Source organism: Zosterops lateralis (assembly GCF_965231275.1).
Source record: "Zosterops lateralis genome assembly, chromosome: 25".
In the NCBI taxonomy this organism is placed as follows: domain Eukaryota; kingdom Metazoa; phylum Chordata; class Aves; order Passeriformes; family Zosteropidae; genus Zosterops; species Zosterops lateralis.
Window position 1 is genome coordinate 5,457,786 of NC_139785.1, and position 18,574 is coordinate 5,476,359.

Genomic DNA, 18,574 nt, shown 5'->3' on the forward strand with positions numbered 1-18,574 from the left:
TCACCCTGACAATGGAACATCCTGATTCCAGCCTAAGGCAAAGCAGGTTCCTTCACTGGGCATCCCCAGAGCCCTTGGGGCTCACAGGGGCTGATTCACCACTGGCCTCCTGCAGGTTGGGTTTCTTGTTCACCAATAACCAATCCTGCAGCAGAACCAAATCAGAATAAACCTGCTGGGCTTTTAAAGGTGATGGTTTTGTTGCCTCAAGATTTGAGCTTTTATGTTTTTCATGCATTTGTAACCCTGCAGTTCTTTAGTGCAGAACTCCAAACCCCACACACACTGTGAGCTGCTGCTCCCCCACTTTGGGCAGACACAACAATTCCTCTCCAGGCCTGGCAATCAAGGACCCCTCACTGCCTCAGGCCCCAGAGATGGGAACAAAAGGGAGTTGGGGGCAGCAAACTTGGGCTCAATGACTTCATGACCTGGAGCTGGAATTGGAAGATGAACCCCCAATGTGCAAATGGCCCAAAGTGATCCAAGTGTGCAAAGCTGTGCCCATTGCCCATTTTGGGTGTCCATTTTCATCTGCCTGAAATGTACCTGAAGGCCCTTATAAATGGGTCTGCTTTTTATTAAATAAATTAAATAAATAGAAACTGCTTTTTATTCCCTTAATTCTACCTGGCGTCTGTTTTTAGGTATCCCAAAAAGTCATCAGTTTTCTTCGTTAGTTAATGAGTTTTGTCATTTAGTTAATGATACTATAAAGGGGGTCAGGATCACAATAAGACAAAGGAATTCTCTGCAGCCACCAACAAAAACAACCCCTGCAGGGACATTTTCACCCAGGAAATCAGGAGTAACTTTAAATACAGATTTATTTCATGTTTGCTACTGACGCACAACCAGCAGAGATCGATGTTCAGTATACATGGTATACACAAAGCAGCCAGCACCACCGGCAGCTCCGTCCTTCTGCTGCACCCTCAGCAAAAGAACCACACACACCAGGAGCCCCCTCCCCTCCTCAGGAACGGGGCTGACGATTTTCTCGGTGGCTTAGGAAGCAGCTGTGGGATGGCAGGACACGAAAGGGCAGCTCCTCAGAGCTCTGTCCCCAGAGGGAAGCACAGCGGGCTCAGATATGCAGGAAAACCCTCGGAAAATGGGGGGGTTTGTTCATGGGAAGGGAGACCTGGAAGGGATTTCCTAAGAACATTAACTCCCGTCCCCTGCTGCGCAGAGCAACCACAACATCTGCTCCTGGCTCTGTGGAGCAGCGTGGAGAGACCTAAAATATGATTGTGTTGAAAGAGGCATCAGATGGATCCTCTGAGGAGGATCCCCGGGGAGGATGAGCCCACAGACGTTGTCACAGGCAGTCTGAGAGCTGCTGGAAAGACCTAAGAAGGGAACTCTTCATGCCACCTGTCCCATTTCTTGTCATTCTCCCCTTGCCCACAGCTGGAGACCTTCTGGAGCCACCCAAGGGGAGTTTAAGTTGTATCTCCAAGGGACTGAGCAAGCACAGCAGGCTCCAAGCTTCTACTTGCTGAGATGGTGTTTTCTCCCTGCCCAAAATCTGTGTCTCATCCCTAAAACACCTTTCTGCTCATCCCAGTAACTGCACAGCTTGACCCAAAAGCTTTGGCTCGCTCACAGTCACAGCTCGTTGATTAAGAGGCACCTTCATCAGCGACACAGCAAAAAAAAAAAAAAAAACAGTGGTGCCTGATGATTTGATCTGAGCAAGAGACCAAAATGATAAATGGGGTTTGGGAGAGGTAAACCAGCCTCTGACCACAATGGGCATGATGCTACAAAACCATCAGAGGTATAGAATAACCCCAGAATAACTGGAGGGGAAATTGGCTGTCGATGCTTTGCAGCAGCAAGAGGTTTGACAGTCCCTCTTTCCCTGCATGCCTGAACCCCACTGAGCCAGGAAAAGCCAAAGACCCAAATTCATCTCCCTCAGCTCAAAAGGGGCTGCCAGGGAAGTCACCCTGAGCTGTGACAGAGCTCAGGATATCTCAGGGAGGTTTTACACAGAGGATAAATACCCCAACCTGGTGAAAGGCTGGAGGCTATGGGATGTCTGAGCATGACATACTGGTCCCATTGAGAATTGAGCACCATTTGCAGAGCAAAGAGAAGTCTCAGTGACTGGGGAGGGGCTGTGTCTGACCCTGTGGAACTACAGCACAGCTGCTTGTTGATTTTTTTTTTGGAATGACAGCTCAAACCTCAGGTCCACTGTGATCCCTTTTAGCCCCGAAAAGCTTCAGGTGGACCAGGGTGTAAAGGAGCATCCAGATGTTCACACAGCCCCATCCCAAAGCACCATTAGGAAAGCTCAGGCCAGTGAGATCCCCTGGAGATCCCCTGGAAATAACACTGGCCCTGCTATGCATCCATCAGGAGTGGAAGGAAGGAGGTTAAAAAAATACAGAGTTAAGCACCATAAAATTTACACTGGTCAGGTCATAAACACGAGGAGAGAATGAAAATAAAGCCACCACCTTCCAGCCTGGCCCGGGGACGCTGCTGGGACAACAAAGTCCCCACCAGGCAAGCCCTGGAGGCATCAGTCCCAGTGCTTCATGGCACCGGTGGTCGTTGCATTGGTAAATCCTTTTGGTCCCGTTTAGCACGAGTGTCGGGGGAGTCCAGGGAGAAGGGAGGTAGGGTTGGTCCCGGGAAGGTGGGGGGAGGCTTCATCTGTGCAATTTAGGGGCATCTCCCTGCCTGTACCACGGATCCATCACGGGCAGGGGATGATGCTCCTCGTTCCCATCCGTCCCCCCAGCTCCCAACCTCCACCGGTGGTTTCCGTGTCCTTCAGTGGCTTCGAGGTAGATGTTCATTCCTGCTCTGTCTCCAAGCTTGGTATAAAAACCCTCTCTCCCAAGTGCGTGGGGTTGTCCCCACACTCATGTCCCTTTTTTTTTTTTTTTTTCCCATTTTTTCCTTATTTCTCCCCTTTTTTGCTATGTGCTATGGACATCTCCCCCACTCCCAACCTCCGGCTGCTGCTGGGGCTGCACCCAGCCCTAGATAGGAACACCATGCCCTTCCTCGCAGGCCCCCCTCAACCCTCTCAGCACGGCCTCAAGGTGCAGAAATCCAGCTCCTGCGGCTTCCTCCGAAAATTGCAACTCTCCCGGGGCAGCAGGCGCCCGGCGGGCACCGCGCACTTCAACGCCCGTCTCTTAAAACCCCGACCACAACTTTTGGAGCAGGGGGACCAAGGTCCAGCCTCCCAGGCCGGGCAGGGCTCCCCGCAGAGCCGGACATCGGCGGGGCGCTGAGCCGCGTCGCACTCGGCCGCCGGCTGCCCGTAGGAATCGCGGCAAGCCACGGAGCGCTTCTGCAAGCCGTCCCCGCAGGTGACAGAGCACTCCTCCCAGCCTCCCACTGCCCACTTGTAGGAGGGACGTTTGTAGCTGGGCCTCCCGCCATCCAGGCGGTTGGACACGCTGAGGACGCTGTTGTTGAGGTCCGGCGGCGTTTTGCCGTCTTTCTTGTAGGAGGATTTCTCCTCCTTGCTCTCCTTGGGGAGGTAGAAGGAGTAGCGCACCCGCGGTGGGGTCATCTTGCCCACGGAGAGCACCTCCAGAGTCAGGGGCTCCTGGATGGGTTTGAAGGCCTGCAGGCTCTCGACAGCGGTGCCGGTGCCGCTGTAGCGCAGGACGCTGCCCTTCACCATCAGGTCCCTCTCGACGGCCGAGACGATGAAGTGGCCGTTGAGCAGGTACCGGCCCTGCGCGTTCTTTAGCGCCAGGTAGTTGTCGTCGCTGACCAGCCCCTTGTAGCCGCGCTGGCGGATGTCGATGTTGGAGGCACCCGCGGGGATGACCACCACGAAGTTGTAGCCGTGCCTGGAAGAGGAGAGAGGGCAGGGCGTGAGGCACAGGGCTGTTGTGAATTACTTCAGCCCTCTGCTTGTAGCAGTGTGTAGACTTGATATTTTTTGAGCCTGAGAATTTCTAGCTCTTTCCAAAGGGAAATTTTCAACAGTTTTTCCCAAAACAACCTTGTGTAAACAATATTCCTTTCCCTTCCCAATATTCCTTTCAACAACAAGTGTTGTTTGCTATTTCTGTTACTGAGCCAATGGCAGAGGTGTCAGCCCTATGGACCAATAATGTGACTTTTAGCAGAGCGTGTTATAAAAGGGCTGAATGAATTGTAAATAAACCTTCTGATTTCTACTGCCTCCTGACTGGAGTCAAACACCTTTATTTCATGTCCTATTGTGACAGCAATGTATCTGAATAACAGGCAACCTGCTCAGTGCATCGACACTCTCCTGCCAGCCTGACCCTCCTACATGGGACCTCCCAAGGCTTTTCCTCATCTCTTGTGAACTTCTCAAGATGTTCCACAGGTCAGTCAAGGAGGATCCTTGTGATTCATGTATTAATTCATCTATAAGCACTCCATCAGCAGAAGTCAACAGAACATTCAATGTGTCCTGCCTCTCCTTCAGAGCCAGCCCAGGTGTCTGTGCACTGATGTGCACAAGAACCAGCAGATTTTGCTCAGGATGGATCTACCCCATCACCATCTCCACAACCCTCCTGCATCCCCCACAGCAACACGCAGAGCTGGGAGTAGGGGAAGCGTTGGTGGCCACCAAACACTCACATGGGTTTGGTGAACAAGCCCGAGACCTTCTTGCAGCTCTTGTTGTCTCCTCCACAGACGCTGCATTTGTCAAACTTCTTCTTGGAGCCCAGCTTCCCATCACAGCCCGCCTTGATGCATTTGCCCTGGACACAGACCGACGTGGAGTCCGGGGAGCAAGGGGTGCCATCCACAACCTAAACCAGGTGAGCAAAACAAGCTGCTGCATTTCCCTCTGGCACATCCCGAGCCCTCCCAGCCGTGCCCATCCCACCCCAATTGTCCTGGATTTGTGAGACAAGAATGTATTCTATTTGCCATCTGTTGGAGGTGGGGGGCAGTTATCTTATCTCTTCCAAGAACAATGTCTCCCTCCGGGGAGATGTCTCCTGCTAATGGGCCATTAAGTAACTCACTGCATGACTGATAAGGTACATCATCCCATTGTGAGATGCTCCACCCAGAAGGAGGAACCAAGCATTCCTACCTGCATAAAATAAGCTTGGTCTAAGCCATCGGCCCAGTTTTTCTTCACTGGATTCCCAGAGGAGCAGCCATCTTCGCTGGATTCCCAGAGAAGCAGCTTCTTCCCTGCTGGATTCCCAGAGGAGGACCAGGCCCATCTACTCTATCACCAGACCTTCACAGAGAACTATACCCTTCTACAGGATCTCTGCTTCAGCAGCATTTCATCTGCCACTGCAGGAGGCACAGCCACCATCCAACTGGACTTTTACCAACACCCTGACTCCTCAGGGTGTCAGGTTTTCTGACTGTATCAGTAGTTTTGTTTGTACTAATTACATTTGTTGTTCTTTTTTTCTATTTTAGTTTTTTCTAGTAAATAACTATTATTCCCATTCCCATACCTTTGCCTGAGAGCTGTTTTTTTTTTTATTTTGAAATTGTGGTAATTCGGAGGGAGGGAGGGGGTTTACCTTTCCCACTTCACAGGAGGCTTTTGCCTTCCTTTACAGACTCCTGTCTTTCCAAACTAAGACACCAATCCATCCCAGAGGTGCTGAGGAGATGCCAGCAGGCACCATGTGGCTCTTTGCTCATGTTCTGCTTTGCAGGCAGGATTTGGGGGTCTCTGGGAAGAGGTGGATGGGACTACATCCCTTTTCTTCTCCCAACTATAGCATTTCCTGCCCTTTCCATTGCAGGGAACGAGCTGCACAGGAGACATTGCTAACACCATCCTGCTCAGTCCATCCTGCTCATCCTGTCTGTATCACCCTGTTGCTTCCCCTGTACCCAAACCATCCTCCTCTATCCCAAGACCACAGAAATGTGCCAGAAACACCTTTACATGAGGTCAAAATGACGTTTTCCAGAGGAAGACCCTCCATGGATTAACTCCAGCTCCAAGCTGATTCACAGCAGACTGGTGGACTCCCTGCCCTGATTTTTCAGCCTTCTGATAGTTTACATTTCTGTGCTGGAGTTTCTCAGGAATTGTAAGATAAACCAAGAGTGATGTTTTGTAAATATACATCCCTTTCCAGGGGGAAGGACAAACTGATAGACTTCTGGTTTGACCAGTGGGGTCAGAGAGGTGTCAACCTCATCCCCCAACTGCTGCTCAAAGTCCAAACCCTATTTAAACCCTGAACCCAAAAATAAACCTTCTTCTTTCCCATTTCACAACCTGAAGGTGTGAGTGTGATCTCTTTGTGTCCACCTAGTGACAGACTCCCCTCCTCTACCACCTCATCTAACACCATCCACCCACCAGACAAGGAAAATCCATTCATTTTCAGCAAACAGGAGCCATCCCACAGTCCAGGCACTGCCCCTGGGGGTCTCTCACCAACCTTGGGGGCCAGCACATAGAAGTATCCGGTGCCATTGGCCCGGCAGATGAGCTTGCACTTGTCCCGGGGCGAGACACCGGAATATTTGGGAACCCAGGAGACGGAGGCAGTGAGGCGGTTGGTGCTGTGGCTGTAGCCATTGAAAGCCTCACACTGCTCCTCACGGAAGCTCTTCCCTGGCACTGAAAATAAAAAGGGACGTGGTGTTAATGGAGTGAAAAATAACAGGGACAGGGAGCCAGCCTGGAGCTCCAGCTTTAGTTTCCTGGGGGTTTGCAGTGATGCACCCCACACCCTCAGCAGGTGCTTCCAAATAGGGAAAGAGGTTCGGTTTACATTTAGACATGTTAGGAAGTTTAGCTGGAAGATTCTATGGGTTTCTCATTGTAATTGCCTCAGAACCAGCCCAGAATTGTGGATTGGACTCTGAGAACATAACTCAAAGCCTGTTGTTACTCTCATTGGACCAAGGGCCAAAAAGCCCACCTGAGCTGTTAAGTACTAAAGAAAGAGAACAAATAAACTCCAGGCTTTTTGAGATGTTGTTGTAGGGTGCCTGAGATTTCTCAGCCATCTATGGATCTCAGGCATCCATGCGCAGCTTATTATTTGTTTTCTATAACATTTGTTATTTTGCTATTTTTTCTTTATTAACCCTCTTGCTTTACAAACCACCTTGGAGGAGCAGTCTGGCTCAAATTAACTCTACCCACTTCTCTGCCAGGCTGGCCCTCAGACTGTGGGTCAAACCCCGAGTCGAGGCACAGCAGCAGCAGCAGCCCTTACCCGCGGCAGCGCAGGGCTCCAGGTTGCAGGAGCGATATTTGACGCGGATGCCCTCGCAGTAGGAGCCGCCGTTGGCGGGCGCGGGGTCGGTGCAGTCGCGCCGGGCCAGCTGCACCCCACCGCCACAGCTCCGCGAGCACGGCCCGTACGGCGCCCACCGCGCCCAGCCGCCGTCCACCTGCAGGGAGGGATGGATGAGGAGCTGAAAAACCTTCATCTCCACAGCTGGAGATGTCCCTTCATCCCCTCCAACCACCCACAAATATTCCCTTGTGGAGTCACTTGTCGCTCCTGCATTTTCTTGCTTTCAAGTGTTTGAACCTTTGCAGCCTGATTCTCACGCTGCTTCGTGTAAATAATATTGTATTCTTAGAATTTATCTGTGTGTTTTGCATAGTTGTTCTTCTCTGAGAGAGAATGTGACTGATGGTCATAGTGACCAACGGAGTCAGGAGGTTGTGACCTCCTTGGGCCGATCTTGGCCTTCTGTACAAAATGTATATAAGTAAAATTAGAGTCAGATAATAAAGAGCCTTCCATGTGTGACCTGCTGCTGCCTGCTGTCCTCTGGGAGGGTCCGCTCCCACATCGTAACTTGTTACCCCTCTAAGAGCAGAAGTAACAGTCACTTGTGCCATTAAAAGAATTTCCAAGTGCTTTGCCTTGGAAAAGCAAAGATTGAAGATACCCCAGGTGTAACCAAAGGCTTCTCCCCCATGGATCCCTGCAGACATTGTGCAATCTTCTCTCTGGGTTTGACAAGTCCATCACCCACCCCATGGTATCCCCTTTTGTAAATACACATTCCTTTCCAGGGGGAAGGACAAACTGATGGACTTCTGGTTTGACCAGTGGGGTCAGAGAGGTGTCAACCTCATCCCCCAATCACTGGTCAACGTCCAAAACCTATTTAAACCCTGAACCCAAAAATAAACCTTCTTCTTTCCCCTGTCCCTGTTTCCCCATTGGTTATGGGGCTGGGTGTCCTGTTCCTCTCTTCCCTATGGTCACTTGCCCCTGCCCTGCCCCTTGTCCCACCCATGAACCTCAGACCCTGAATAACTGAGAAACACCACAGGTTCTCCCTCAGCACTCACCCTGTACTCACTGAGTGACCCTACAAGGTATTTATTGGGGCTCCCATCCCAGCACTCACCCTGTACTTGCTGACGTTGTGCCTCTCCACACAGGCTCCCTTGAGGCAGAACCGGCCGTCCCCGCAGGCGGTGCCGTCGGCCCAGGGGAAGTGCCGTGTCTGGCAGACGATCTGCCCCCGGGCCTTGCCCGTGCACCACAGCTTGGCACAGTACTGCATGTAGGGGCAGGGCTTGGAGCCCACCCCAAAGGCCAGCTCGCACTGCTGGTTCAGGCTGTAGCTGGTCCCCGGCAGGTCCTCAGGCAGAGGGATGGGTTTGGCGGGCTGGTCCAGCAGACAGTCCCCTGCAGGAGAGGGGAGAGAGGTTTGCTGGGTGCTGGGGGTGGTGTGGGGCACAGCAGGGAGGGAAAACACTGCCAAAACTCCCCCCAGGGATGCCCTGGATCTTGGCTGTATCCCAGACACAGATGATCCCATCTCCTGGTGATGCATCAGAGCTGTGCCAGCAGCCTGAGTGCAGATGTCACTGCTGGGGACACCCTGGAGGTCTGGACACTGCCAACCTCCCATTTCCTTCTGAATTTGTCTGCAGAGCCAGGAGAGGAACAGCTCTACAGCCAAACATCTTTTCCCAAGGAAACACCTGCAGGGACAGCCCCTGTTCCTGGGGGACAGGGACACAGGTGGGGGGACAGGGACACAGGTAGGGGGTGAGGGATACAGGTGGAGGGGCGGGGACACAGGTGGGGGGACAGGGACACAGGTGGGGGACAGGGACACAGGGGACTCACCATGACCACTGTCCAGGAAGTCAGTGATGATGGCAGCACTGCAGGCTGACCAGGGGTTGGCACGGTCGATCTGGATGAGGGTGGGGGACATCATGTGGTTGGTCTTCAGGCGGCCAAAGACCTCCTCACAGGCCTTCACGTTGTCGTGGGGCATGTTGAACACGTGGCCTGGGGGTGGGAAAAGGGAGGCAGCATGAATAACCCAGCAGAAAATGAGGAGCAGGAACCCCTCCAGCTTTTTCAGGGGAGATTGAGACATGGAGTGGGGTTTTGGGTTTTCTGTGCTGACAGGCATTGACCATCAAGCAAACACTGCATTGACCTGAGGCCGTGGAAAAGGCTCCCAAAATTGAGTGACAGCACTGGGGGTGTGGGTGTGGTGATATCACAGGGTGCAAAACTTAGAATTTAAGTGTTTAGGATATAGTAATATATATAAAGCAAGATGGATGTTTTAGGGCATAGGCTACTCCTTCTTTCACCTTCTTCTTCATGGGTTTGGGTGATGTTTTGTAATCGGGTGAAAGAGTCTGCCTGGCATCATCTCCTGAGTATTAATCCCAGCTCTAACAGAAGAAAAGAAGACAAGAAACCCACAGCAGAGCCTCGCAAGGACGGCAGCTGTGGACAGCCCAGAAGAGTCAGCAAACACTCCAGCTCTCTCATGCACATGGAGAGCACACAGGAAAGGAAGGGCAAGGGAAATTGTGACGAGAAGGTGACAGGTGACTCCAGCACTTGTCCCACTGTCTCCTCCCTCCCAGAGGTAGGTGTGCCTGTTATTTCAGGACTCCTGAATCCCAGAAACCCAGAGCAAAGCCTTTTGCTTCCTCAGCAGCCCTTTCCCTCCAGGCTCAGGGGAACCTTGTACCCAAGGCAGAGTTTATCACCAGACACCGCCTCTTATCTCATCTCCCAGAGGTGGAAACCAGGGCTGCTCTGAGCTTTACCAGCTCCTGGAGCTCCCCAGAGAGGAGGAGGAGGAGGAGAGGTGGGAGACTTACCCAGCTCGTGGGCGGTGGTGAAGGCCGAGGGCAGCCCGTCGTCCTCGATGACGGAGCAGCTGCGCTTGGGGTCACACATGGTGCCCACGTCTGCCATGCCCAGAGTGTCACAGGTGGTGGCACCACACAGGTCCTGCCGGGCACAGAGGGAAGGGGTTAGTCCTGGGGACAGCACAGGGGTCACAGTTCCCTTTTCCCACCTCATCCCTGGCCCATTACAGGGAGTTCCCAGGATCCAGAGGCAGGAAACCTCAATCCCAACCCAGCCCAGACTGCAACGGTTTGCACTCAACCCTGGCACCAGGGATGTGTGCAGCATCCTGCCCAGCCTTCAGCAACAGCTTTTCCTACCCAAACAGCTCCTCTGGCCAGGGTGGAGCTGGTTCTGTCACAGGGAGCCAGTCTGGGTCCCTTTGTGTTAAGTGTGAGCTCAAGGACCAGACCCAGGTGGGTGATGAAAACACATCAAACCTTGGAGGACTGAGACACCTCTAATCTCATTTCTCAGCTTCTTCCAAGGAACAAGAAAGCCCTGGACCAGCTCCAGGGTTTCCAAGGCTAAAGAAAGTGCTGCTGCCTCTCTGAGACACTCTGCAGCCATCCTTCAAGGAGCAACCAAGCTGATCAAAGCAAGAACCAGCTCAGCCTTCCACCCCCAAACTGAGGACAGCCAGATCCCACATAGATGTTGCCAGGAGAGAAGCTGGGAAGGGTCTCATCGTAGGCAGATCTTCCCTTTCCCAGATTTTCCTAAAAAAAGTCCATTTAAGACACACCAATGCTGCAGCCTGGTAGAAACCTTGTCCCAGGTGCTCTTCCCCTGCTGGGGTGTGGTTTTTTTTGGGTTGGGAGGGCTGGAGCATCCTCCTCTCCCTCAGTGCTGCCCCACTCAGTGGGCACGGAGCTGTTTTCCACATGAAAAGCAAAGTGAGGGACTCTCTGGGCGCTCCCGTGCTATAAATAAGTGTGATTCATGCTCAGCACTCGCCCAGCCAAAGCGCCTGGGTTGCTGAAAATCCTGCAGGAGCTGCTCTGCCAATATTTCCAGCAAGGTTTCCAAGCTGAAGGCATTCCCGCGCAGGCAGGTTCAGCCGTGGGTAAATAACGGCCCTGATGATTTCAGAAAGCCCCAGCCAGGGCTGAGATGGCTTTAACAGCAGACCTGGGGCTGCAGAGAGCACAGCAAGGCCGGGATCTCCAGAGAGGTGACGTGAACAAACGTCTGGGTCTGCACTGCTGGTGGAAAACCCCATGGTACAGCCGGGTTCAGCGCTTTGCTCTGGGATTTTCCTGAGCAGTTGGGACTCTGCTGCATCCCTGACCGCACCACAGGGCAGGGTCAGCAGGGAGGAGAGGTGGCAATGCCCTGGTGCATTGGTAGTGCCACCAGTGATGGGCACAGGTTGATTAATGGTCAGAGTCCCAGCCCCAAAACACCACCAAGACCCAGTGCTGTCACCACACTGAGGCCACCCAGTGGTGCAGCTTGCCCAGGACCCCCTGCCCCTGCTCTGACCAGCACTGGGGGGCTGGGGGTGAGGATGGGGCACGGGGAGGAATGTCCCAGCCTCACACTCCCAGCTCCCTCACTGCTCTTTGAAGGGCTCTTTCCTGGCCAGCACAGCGAGCTTTGGCTCCCGGCCCAACACCTGCACTGACACACTGACCCACTTCTGCTCCGAGCCTCGCTGGGACACACGGCCAGCACCTCTGCAGGGGGATTTCCCTCCCTCCCTCCTCCCTGCAGCCTCCTCAGGGCAGCCTGGCAGCACCTCTGGGCTTTACTGAGAGGTGCTGGTCCTCCACCTGAACAGCTCCTGCAGCCCTGCCAGGAGCAGAGAGGAATGGGAGAGGTTCAGGGTGGGAAAGCACCGTGCAAGGAGCCAGTTCTGCCCTCACTCAGGTGTCCCCTGTGCTGGCACAGACACAGGGAGGGGCTTGGTCCCCCAAGGGGCTGCAGGCAACCTGCTCAGTGCATCAGCACTCTCCTGCCAGCCTGACTCTACATGGGACCTCCCAAGGCTTTTCTTCATCCCTTGTGATCTTCTCAAGACGTTCCACAGGTCAGTTAGGGGGATCCTCGTGGCTCATGCATTGATTTTCATTTACTCAGAGTCACAAGCGCTCTCCCTGCCACAGAGGCTTCCTGTGTGCATCCAAAGCAACTCCAAAAAGAGCTGAGGCTTGAGCTGCAGTCTCCAGATCCCTCCACAGCATCAGGCTTAGGCTGCAGCCAGGTGTTCCTTCATGCAACATCCCTCTGGTTTTTTCAGCAAAGCAAAACGTCTGCCAGTGCGACACCAAGGTCCAGGAGGGGTGGGAAGGATGGACAGGGATATATCCTCTGCAGGGATATTTCCAGGAGGCAGGAGGACAGCTGGATGCTCTGCAGGACCCTCCAACAAGCAGTGGAGGGTATTTCCTTCAGGCAGGAAGGGAATCTGCACCCACCAGCTGATCAGGCCTGAGCTCCCCAAAGGCAAATCCGTCACTCAGCATCGCCGATGTTGGAAGGGAGCAAATCCAAGCAGTAAAAAAAGAAAAAGAGAGCCCCATTCGTCAGCAACTCCTCAACACGACTGAAAACTGCCTATCAACCAGCCTGGAGGTGAAATTTAAGTTGGGGGCTTATGTAACAGCTTTTTGGCAGGAAGATAAGCTCCGGGCTGTCAGGGGACCACAGATGGATGCACTCAAGGAAGGCAGATGTCTCCCTGACCGTGTGCCTTTGCATGGAGCTTGCTTTGGGGATTTCAGGAATGGATGCTTTAGCAATGTGTAAAAAATGCAGCCCAGACGTGATCCACATCTTTTTGAATGGCTGGGACCGACTGTGTCCCACGTGCAGCCCCGGTGACCTCAGTGGGTTTCCAGCAGAGGTGGAGCTGGCTGGTCCCTGCAGAGGTGTCAGCTCCTCTTCCAGCTGCTCCAGCAGCCTGGCCTGCGCTCCTGGCCGTGCTCCCGCAGGATTCACAGCTGGCCCACGGTGAGGAGGACAAGAAGACACGCAGGACAAGATCTCACACGTCCTGCACAGCATCGTTCCTGCTCCAGGCCATTGTCAGCCCTTCCCCAGCCCAGCCTGGGGACAGCTGAGCAGAGCTGGACGCTGCATCCTTCCCACCCACACGAGCCTGACCTGGAAAAATGGTTTGGGAAAGGTCTCCCTGACACTGAGGGGAGTTCCTCACCTGTCCCTAATCCAAAAACATCTGGGCAGGGAGAGTGGAAGGAGAAAATGCAAGGAGGCTTTTCTGCCAAAGCCTGCTGCAGCCAGGAGAGGACATGACTGTCCTCCTCCCTCCCAGCAGTGATTGTGGGATGCAGGCACTGGTCTGACATCCCGACAGGAATAAGGGAAGGATCCAAGCTGGGCTCATCCTCCTCCGTCCCAGCAGTGATTTTGGGATGCAGGCACTGGACTGACATCCTGACAGGACTAAGGGAAGGATCCAAGCTGGGCTCATCCTCCTCCCATCCCAGCAGTGATTTTGGGATGCAGGAACTGGACTGACATCCACACTGAGACAGGACTAAGGGCAGGAGGAACAATGGGGAGAGGCTGTGGCAGCTTCAGTGTCTTTGTGGGGCTGGGAGGATGCAGAGCTCACCCCACACCCCACATCACCACAGAGCCAAACCAAAGGCAGCTCCAAAGCCTCTCTCTCCCCCCACAGGGGTCTGACCATCCCACAGCAGGGCTGGCGGTGCCTCTGGTGCTTCCCTTCCAGCCCTGAACCACGTCCATACAGCCCAGGAGAGGTCCAGCTCCTCAGGAGGACCTCACACATGAGTCACAGCCAGCAGGGAGAGTTTTTTGTTTTATTTTTTTTTTCTTGGCAGGTGGCACTGCGAGCTCTTCCCAGCTGGGGAGGGGGAAGCAGGACCACGCTCCTCCTTTTCTGGGCTCAGAGCTCTCATCTCTGGGCGCACTCCCTGCCAAATCCGGGAGTTTGGGAGATGGAGCAGCATGTGGGGCAAACCTGCCTTTGGACAGGGCAGGGATTTTTTTCAGGCTGTGAGCTAAAACCTGCCCAGGGGACAGCTCAAATCGGCTTGCTCCATGCCCCAAAATCTGAGAGTGGAGGAAAGATGGATCAACCACAGGCAGAACCTCCCTGGTCCTGCACACAGGTGGCAGAACACCTTAACCCAGCCCAGGGCTGTGACAGGAGCGACAGGCAGTGACAGGCAGTGACAGCAGTGATGGGCAGTGATGGGCAGTGACAGCAGTGACAGCAGTGACAGCAGTGATGGGCAGTGATGGGCAGTGACAGCAGTGACAGCAGTGATGGGCAGTGATGGGCAGTGACAGCAGTGACAGCAGTGACAGCTCCTCCAGGCCACCCCCCTGCACCCACCTGTTTGGTGAAGAGGATGGCGGTGTCCCAGTACTCGGGGTGCTTGTCGCTGACCTTGTTCCATTTCTTCTGCCAGGCACAGAAGTTGCGGAGGGTGAGCGCGGCGTTGCTGGTCACTTTGGGCCCTTTGTCGTCCTGGCCGATGAGGAGGAACTTGACCACGGCGATGTGGATGGGGTTGCGGATGCTGGGGTGCCGGTAGAGCCGGGCGGCCGTGGCCATCAGGGTCAGCAGGTAGTGCTGGAGATCATCCCCGTGGAACTTCACCATCGACTCATCGGCCACCACCAAAGTCTCCACGTACCGCGGGACGGAGGCAAAGCGCTTTGCCCGGCCGCCCTTCCCCGCAGCACGGCCGCGGTATTTCTCGAGCGCCTGCAGCACCCCGGGGGTGAGCGCGGATCCCACCGCACAGCGCGACGCGCCGGCCCCGACGGGGCGGGCGGGGCTGCGGCGCTGCAGGCGATGGAGACCCCCCTGCGCCGTGGGGCTGAGCAGGTACTCCACCCCCCGGTAGCCGAAAGCCCCCCGGAGCCCCCCGCAAAGGCTGAGCGCGGCGAAGGACTCGCGGTCGGCGTTGACATCCCCCGAGTAGAAGCAGTGGCGGAGAGCGGGGAGGGGACGGGACGGCGCCCCCAGGTAATGGGCGGCGAAGGAGGGCGCGATGAAACCCGCGTCGGGGGAGAGGTGGAGGTAAAAATCCTCCCCGAAGGCCGAGAGCTGGATCACCACAGCCTGCCCGCCCCGGGGGGGCTCCGCGGGGCCGCCCCGGTAATAAAGCGGCCCGTTGATCTCGGGGTCCAGGCGCACGGGGGTGACCAGAGCGGAGTCCGGCTCCGGGGGTCCCCCCGAGCTCAGGCGCAGCCCCGGCGCGCCCAACAGCAGCAGCGGCAGCAGCGGCAGCATCGTCCCGGCGCCTTCAGGCCGGCGGCATCGGGGGAGGCGCGGGAGGGGGGGAGAAAACAGGACCCGGCCCCCCCCTTCCTTCCTCCCTCTCCTCCTCCTCCTCCTCCTCCTCGTCCTGGCCCCGCCGGTACCTGCTCTGCGCTCTCCCCGAGCCTTTATAGCCCCGGAGCGGGGCGCGGCTTGGCCCCGCCGCAGCCACTCCCGGGGCCGGCCCAGGAGCGCAGAGAGACCGGGGAGAACCGCGCTCCGCCCGGGGGGGAGGAGGAGGAGGAGGAGGGGGCGGCACCGCCGGGAGAGCGGCAGGGGATGGAGGGATGCGGGTTTGGGATGGAGGGATGCGGGTTTGGGATGCGGGTTTGGGATGGGATGGGTGGGATGGAGGAGTGGGATAGGAGCGTGTGGGATGGAGGGGGATGCTGGGGGTGGAATAGGATGGAATGTGGGGTGGGATGGGGTGAGGTGAGATGGGATGGAATGGGGTGGGATGTGGGGGTGGGACAGGACAGGATTGGGGTGTTGGATGGGATGGAGTGGGAGGAGACCCCCTTCACCTTTATCCCCACAGCCCCCCAGGGATGGGATAGAGTGGGAGGAAACCCCCTTCACCTTTATTCCTGCAGCCCCCAGGGATGGGATAGAGTGGGAGGAGACCCTCATCACTTTTATTCTGCAGCCCCCAGGGATGGGATGGATTGGGAGGAGACCCTCTTCACCTTTATCCCCCAGGGATGCCCAGCCACCTGCCAGGCTCCCTCCTGCCACTCTCCAGTTTTTCTGAGCCCTGCTCTAAGCAAAGGGATGGAGCTCTGTGACCCCGAGGGAAGGGGCCTCTGGTTACGACAGGGGTGTGCAGGGAAGATAAAAGGTCACAGAATCATTGAGTCATGGAATGGCTTGGGTTGGAAGGGAACTTTAAAGGTCAGCTATTCCAGCCCTCCATGCTCTGCTCCCTGCTGGTGTTTGGGACGCTTCAGTGGAGTGGGGAACCCGCTCAGGGCTCAGTTCCCTGCTTTATTCAGGGAGATCAATGTTTTCCACAGCCCAGGGGTGTCTAGCACTGAGCTCTGGGCTGTGCCCCTCCATGCACCCCCAGACCTCCCACTGCCCCAACAACCCCTGGGGGGAACAATCCCTGGTCTGGAAACAAAGCAGCTCCCGGGGCACCCCTGCCCACCCCACCCTCAGCCAGGGACAAAGGTGATTTCACCTCTGAGCTCAACTCCCTTCACCCCTGACCACCAAAGTGCCCTCCAGGAGTGTTAACACCTGCAATATCCTCTCCTCTGAGGCCACAGGACAAGCTGTATGGAGCACAGGGGAATTCCCCAAACCCAGGGATCACCAGCACAGCGTGTGGAGGACACTGGGGCAGTTGATGCTCTTGGGAGGTAAAGAGATCTCATTGTGGATGGGAGTTTTGGAGAGCAGTGAAGAGTCCTCAGCACCAAGGAACAGATTTCTCAGCACCAGTGAGCACCACAGTTTGGTTTAGTGATAAAATTAAGGCCTCTCATGGCCAAGCTGGCTTTGATGTGATTTCAGCAAGGCTAAAAACCTTTGAAATCCAAGCACAGCTGAAGAAAGCGTGAATGCATGAAACAGAATCCAAGGCACAGAGCCCACAGCCCACAGCCCAGCTCCTTTTGCTGTGGTTTGCTCAGTCGTGTGCCTTGCAGCTGAACTTGTGACCCAAAAAAAAAAAAAAATCTGACTGCACTGGGCTGAGGGAATCAGGGATTTTGTCTGTTGGCCAAAGTGCAACGTGCCCAGGAATGTTGGTGATGGAAAGCCCAGGGATTTTGGTGATGGCCAGCCCAGGGGATTTTGGTGATGGAAAACCCAGGGGATTTTGGTGATGGGCAGCCCAGGGATGTGGGTGATGGAAAGCCCAGGGGATGCTGGTGATGGAAAATCCAGGGATGCTGGTGATGGGCAGCTCAGGGATGTTGTTGATGGGAGTGAAGGAACAAGGGAAAGGGGACACAGCCTTGAGCATCTCGAGGTGCCAGGAAGGAATTTCTCCTCCCCGCAGCCTTGCTCTGCTCAGCAGGAAGAGTTTCTCCAAAGAGCACAGAGACATCCAGAGGCTCCCAGAGCTGCCACCAGCTGCCTCAGCCTAGGGGTCACCAGGCCAGAGTTTAGTCACTGCTGCCCCTGAGCTCCAGCCCCTCCATCTGGGAACTCTCATCACGAGGATGAGTCAAACCAAGCTGGCAGGAACTTTATCTCCATCCCAGAGAACATTTGATTGTCTCCTGATGGGGAAAGGCAGGCAGAGGACGTGAGTGCTTTGGCTGTGCCTGGGCTGAGACTGATCCACCAGGCTCAGTGTGTCCCGTGGTGCTGGGGCTGTGCCAGACCCCTGGAATGGGAGCAGGGGGATGGATCAGCTGGATGCTCCATCCCAGCCTCCCCAGGCCTCACCCTGAGCAGATGAGACTCACCCACCCCAAGGTTTTGTTTCCAAACCAAACCAAACCAAACCAAACCAAACCAAACCATCTGCAGCTCCACTGCCCTGCCCAGGGTGGGTGAAAAGCTGTGGGGTACACAGAGCTCATCCTCCTCACCCTTTCCAGGCAGCTCCAGCAGGTACAGGAACATTCCAGAGCCTTCCATGAAAAGAGGAGACACATTTTTATATTTTAGTTTCCCTCTTGTTCAAGGATATAATGTGATTTTTTTTTTTTTTTTTCTCTCTGGGGGACAAACCAGCAGCTGTTTGCACCCCACACCTGAAGGAAGGGGCTGGTCCAGGTGTCACCTGGGTCATTGGTGACACTTCGGTGTCACTCCAGGTCCTTCCAGGTGCCTGGGGCTGAGCCTGGGCTGCTCCTCACCCCCTGCAGCTCCTCTGGGGTGGATGGAAATGGGATCAATACGTTGGACTTGCAGGAGAGCACACAGAAATCAGGGAATGGAGATGGAAAATGCCCTTGGAATAATCTGAGCAGCCACAGGTAATGAAATACATCAAGGGATGCAAGGTGGATTCTGCTTCTGCTTTGATTTTTGTCTAGAAACCACTTTAAGGTAAAAGGTTCATCCACTGCTCACTCTGATGTTGAAATATCACTACGAGCTGGCCTGAAGTGTGGATTCTCCTCCTCCCACCTTCCTCTTCCTTCCTCCAGGAAGCACCAGGTTATTTTCTTTCTTCTATCCACCACCGTGGTGCAAATGTGTCCATTTTAAAATAAAAAAAAAGAGCAAAAAAATAACCACCTGAAACCTC

General features: G+C 54.9%; 1 protein-coding gene across 1 annotated transcript; it reads right to left on the minus strand.

The window, feature by feature from the left end:
* Nucleotides 1–2,567: 2,567 nt before the first annotated feature.
* On the minus strand, nt 2,568–15,339 carry ADAMTS15 (ADAM metallopeptidase with thrombospondin type 1 motif 15; the record flags this gene model as incomplete). The annotated part of the gene is made up of 8 exons (XM_083878107.1): nt 2,568–3,830; nt 4,600–4,775; nt 6,396–6,577; nt 7,182–7,359; nt 8,338–8,621; nt 9,069–9,236; nt 10,073–10,205; nt 14,434–15,339. 8 exons carry the CDS (start codon nt 15,337–15,339, stop codon nt 3,050–3,052), a joined length of 2,808 nt encoding a protein of 935 aa, XP_083734233.1. The 3' UTR covers nt 2,568–3,049.
* Between the last annotated feature and the right edge of the window lie 3,235 nt (nt 15,340–18,574).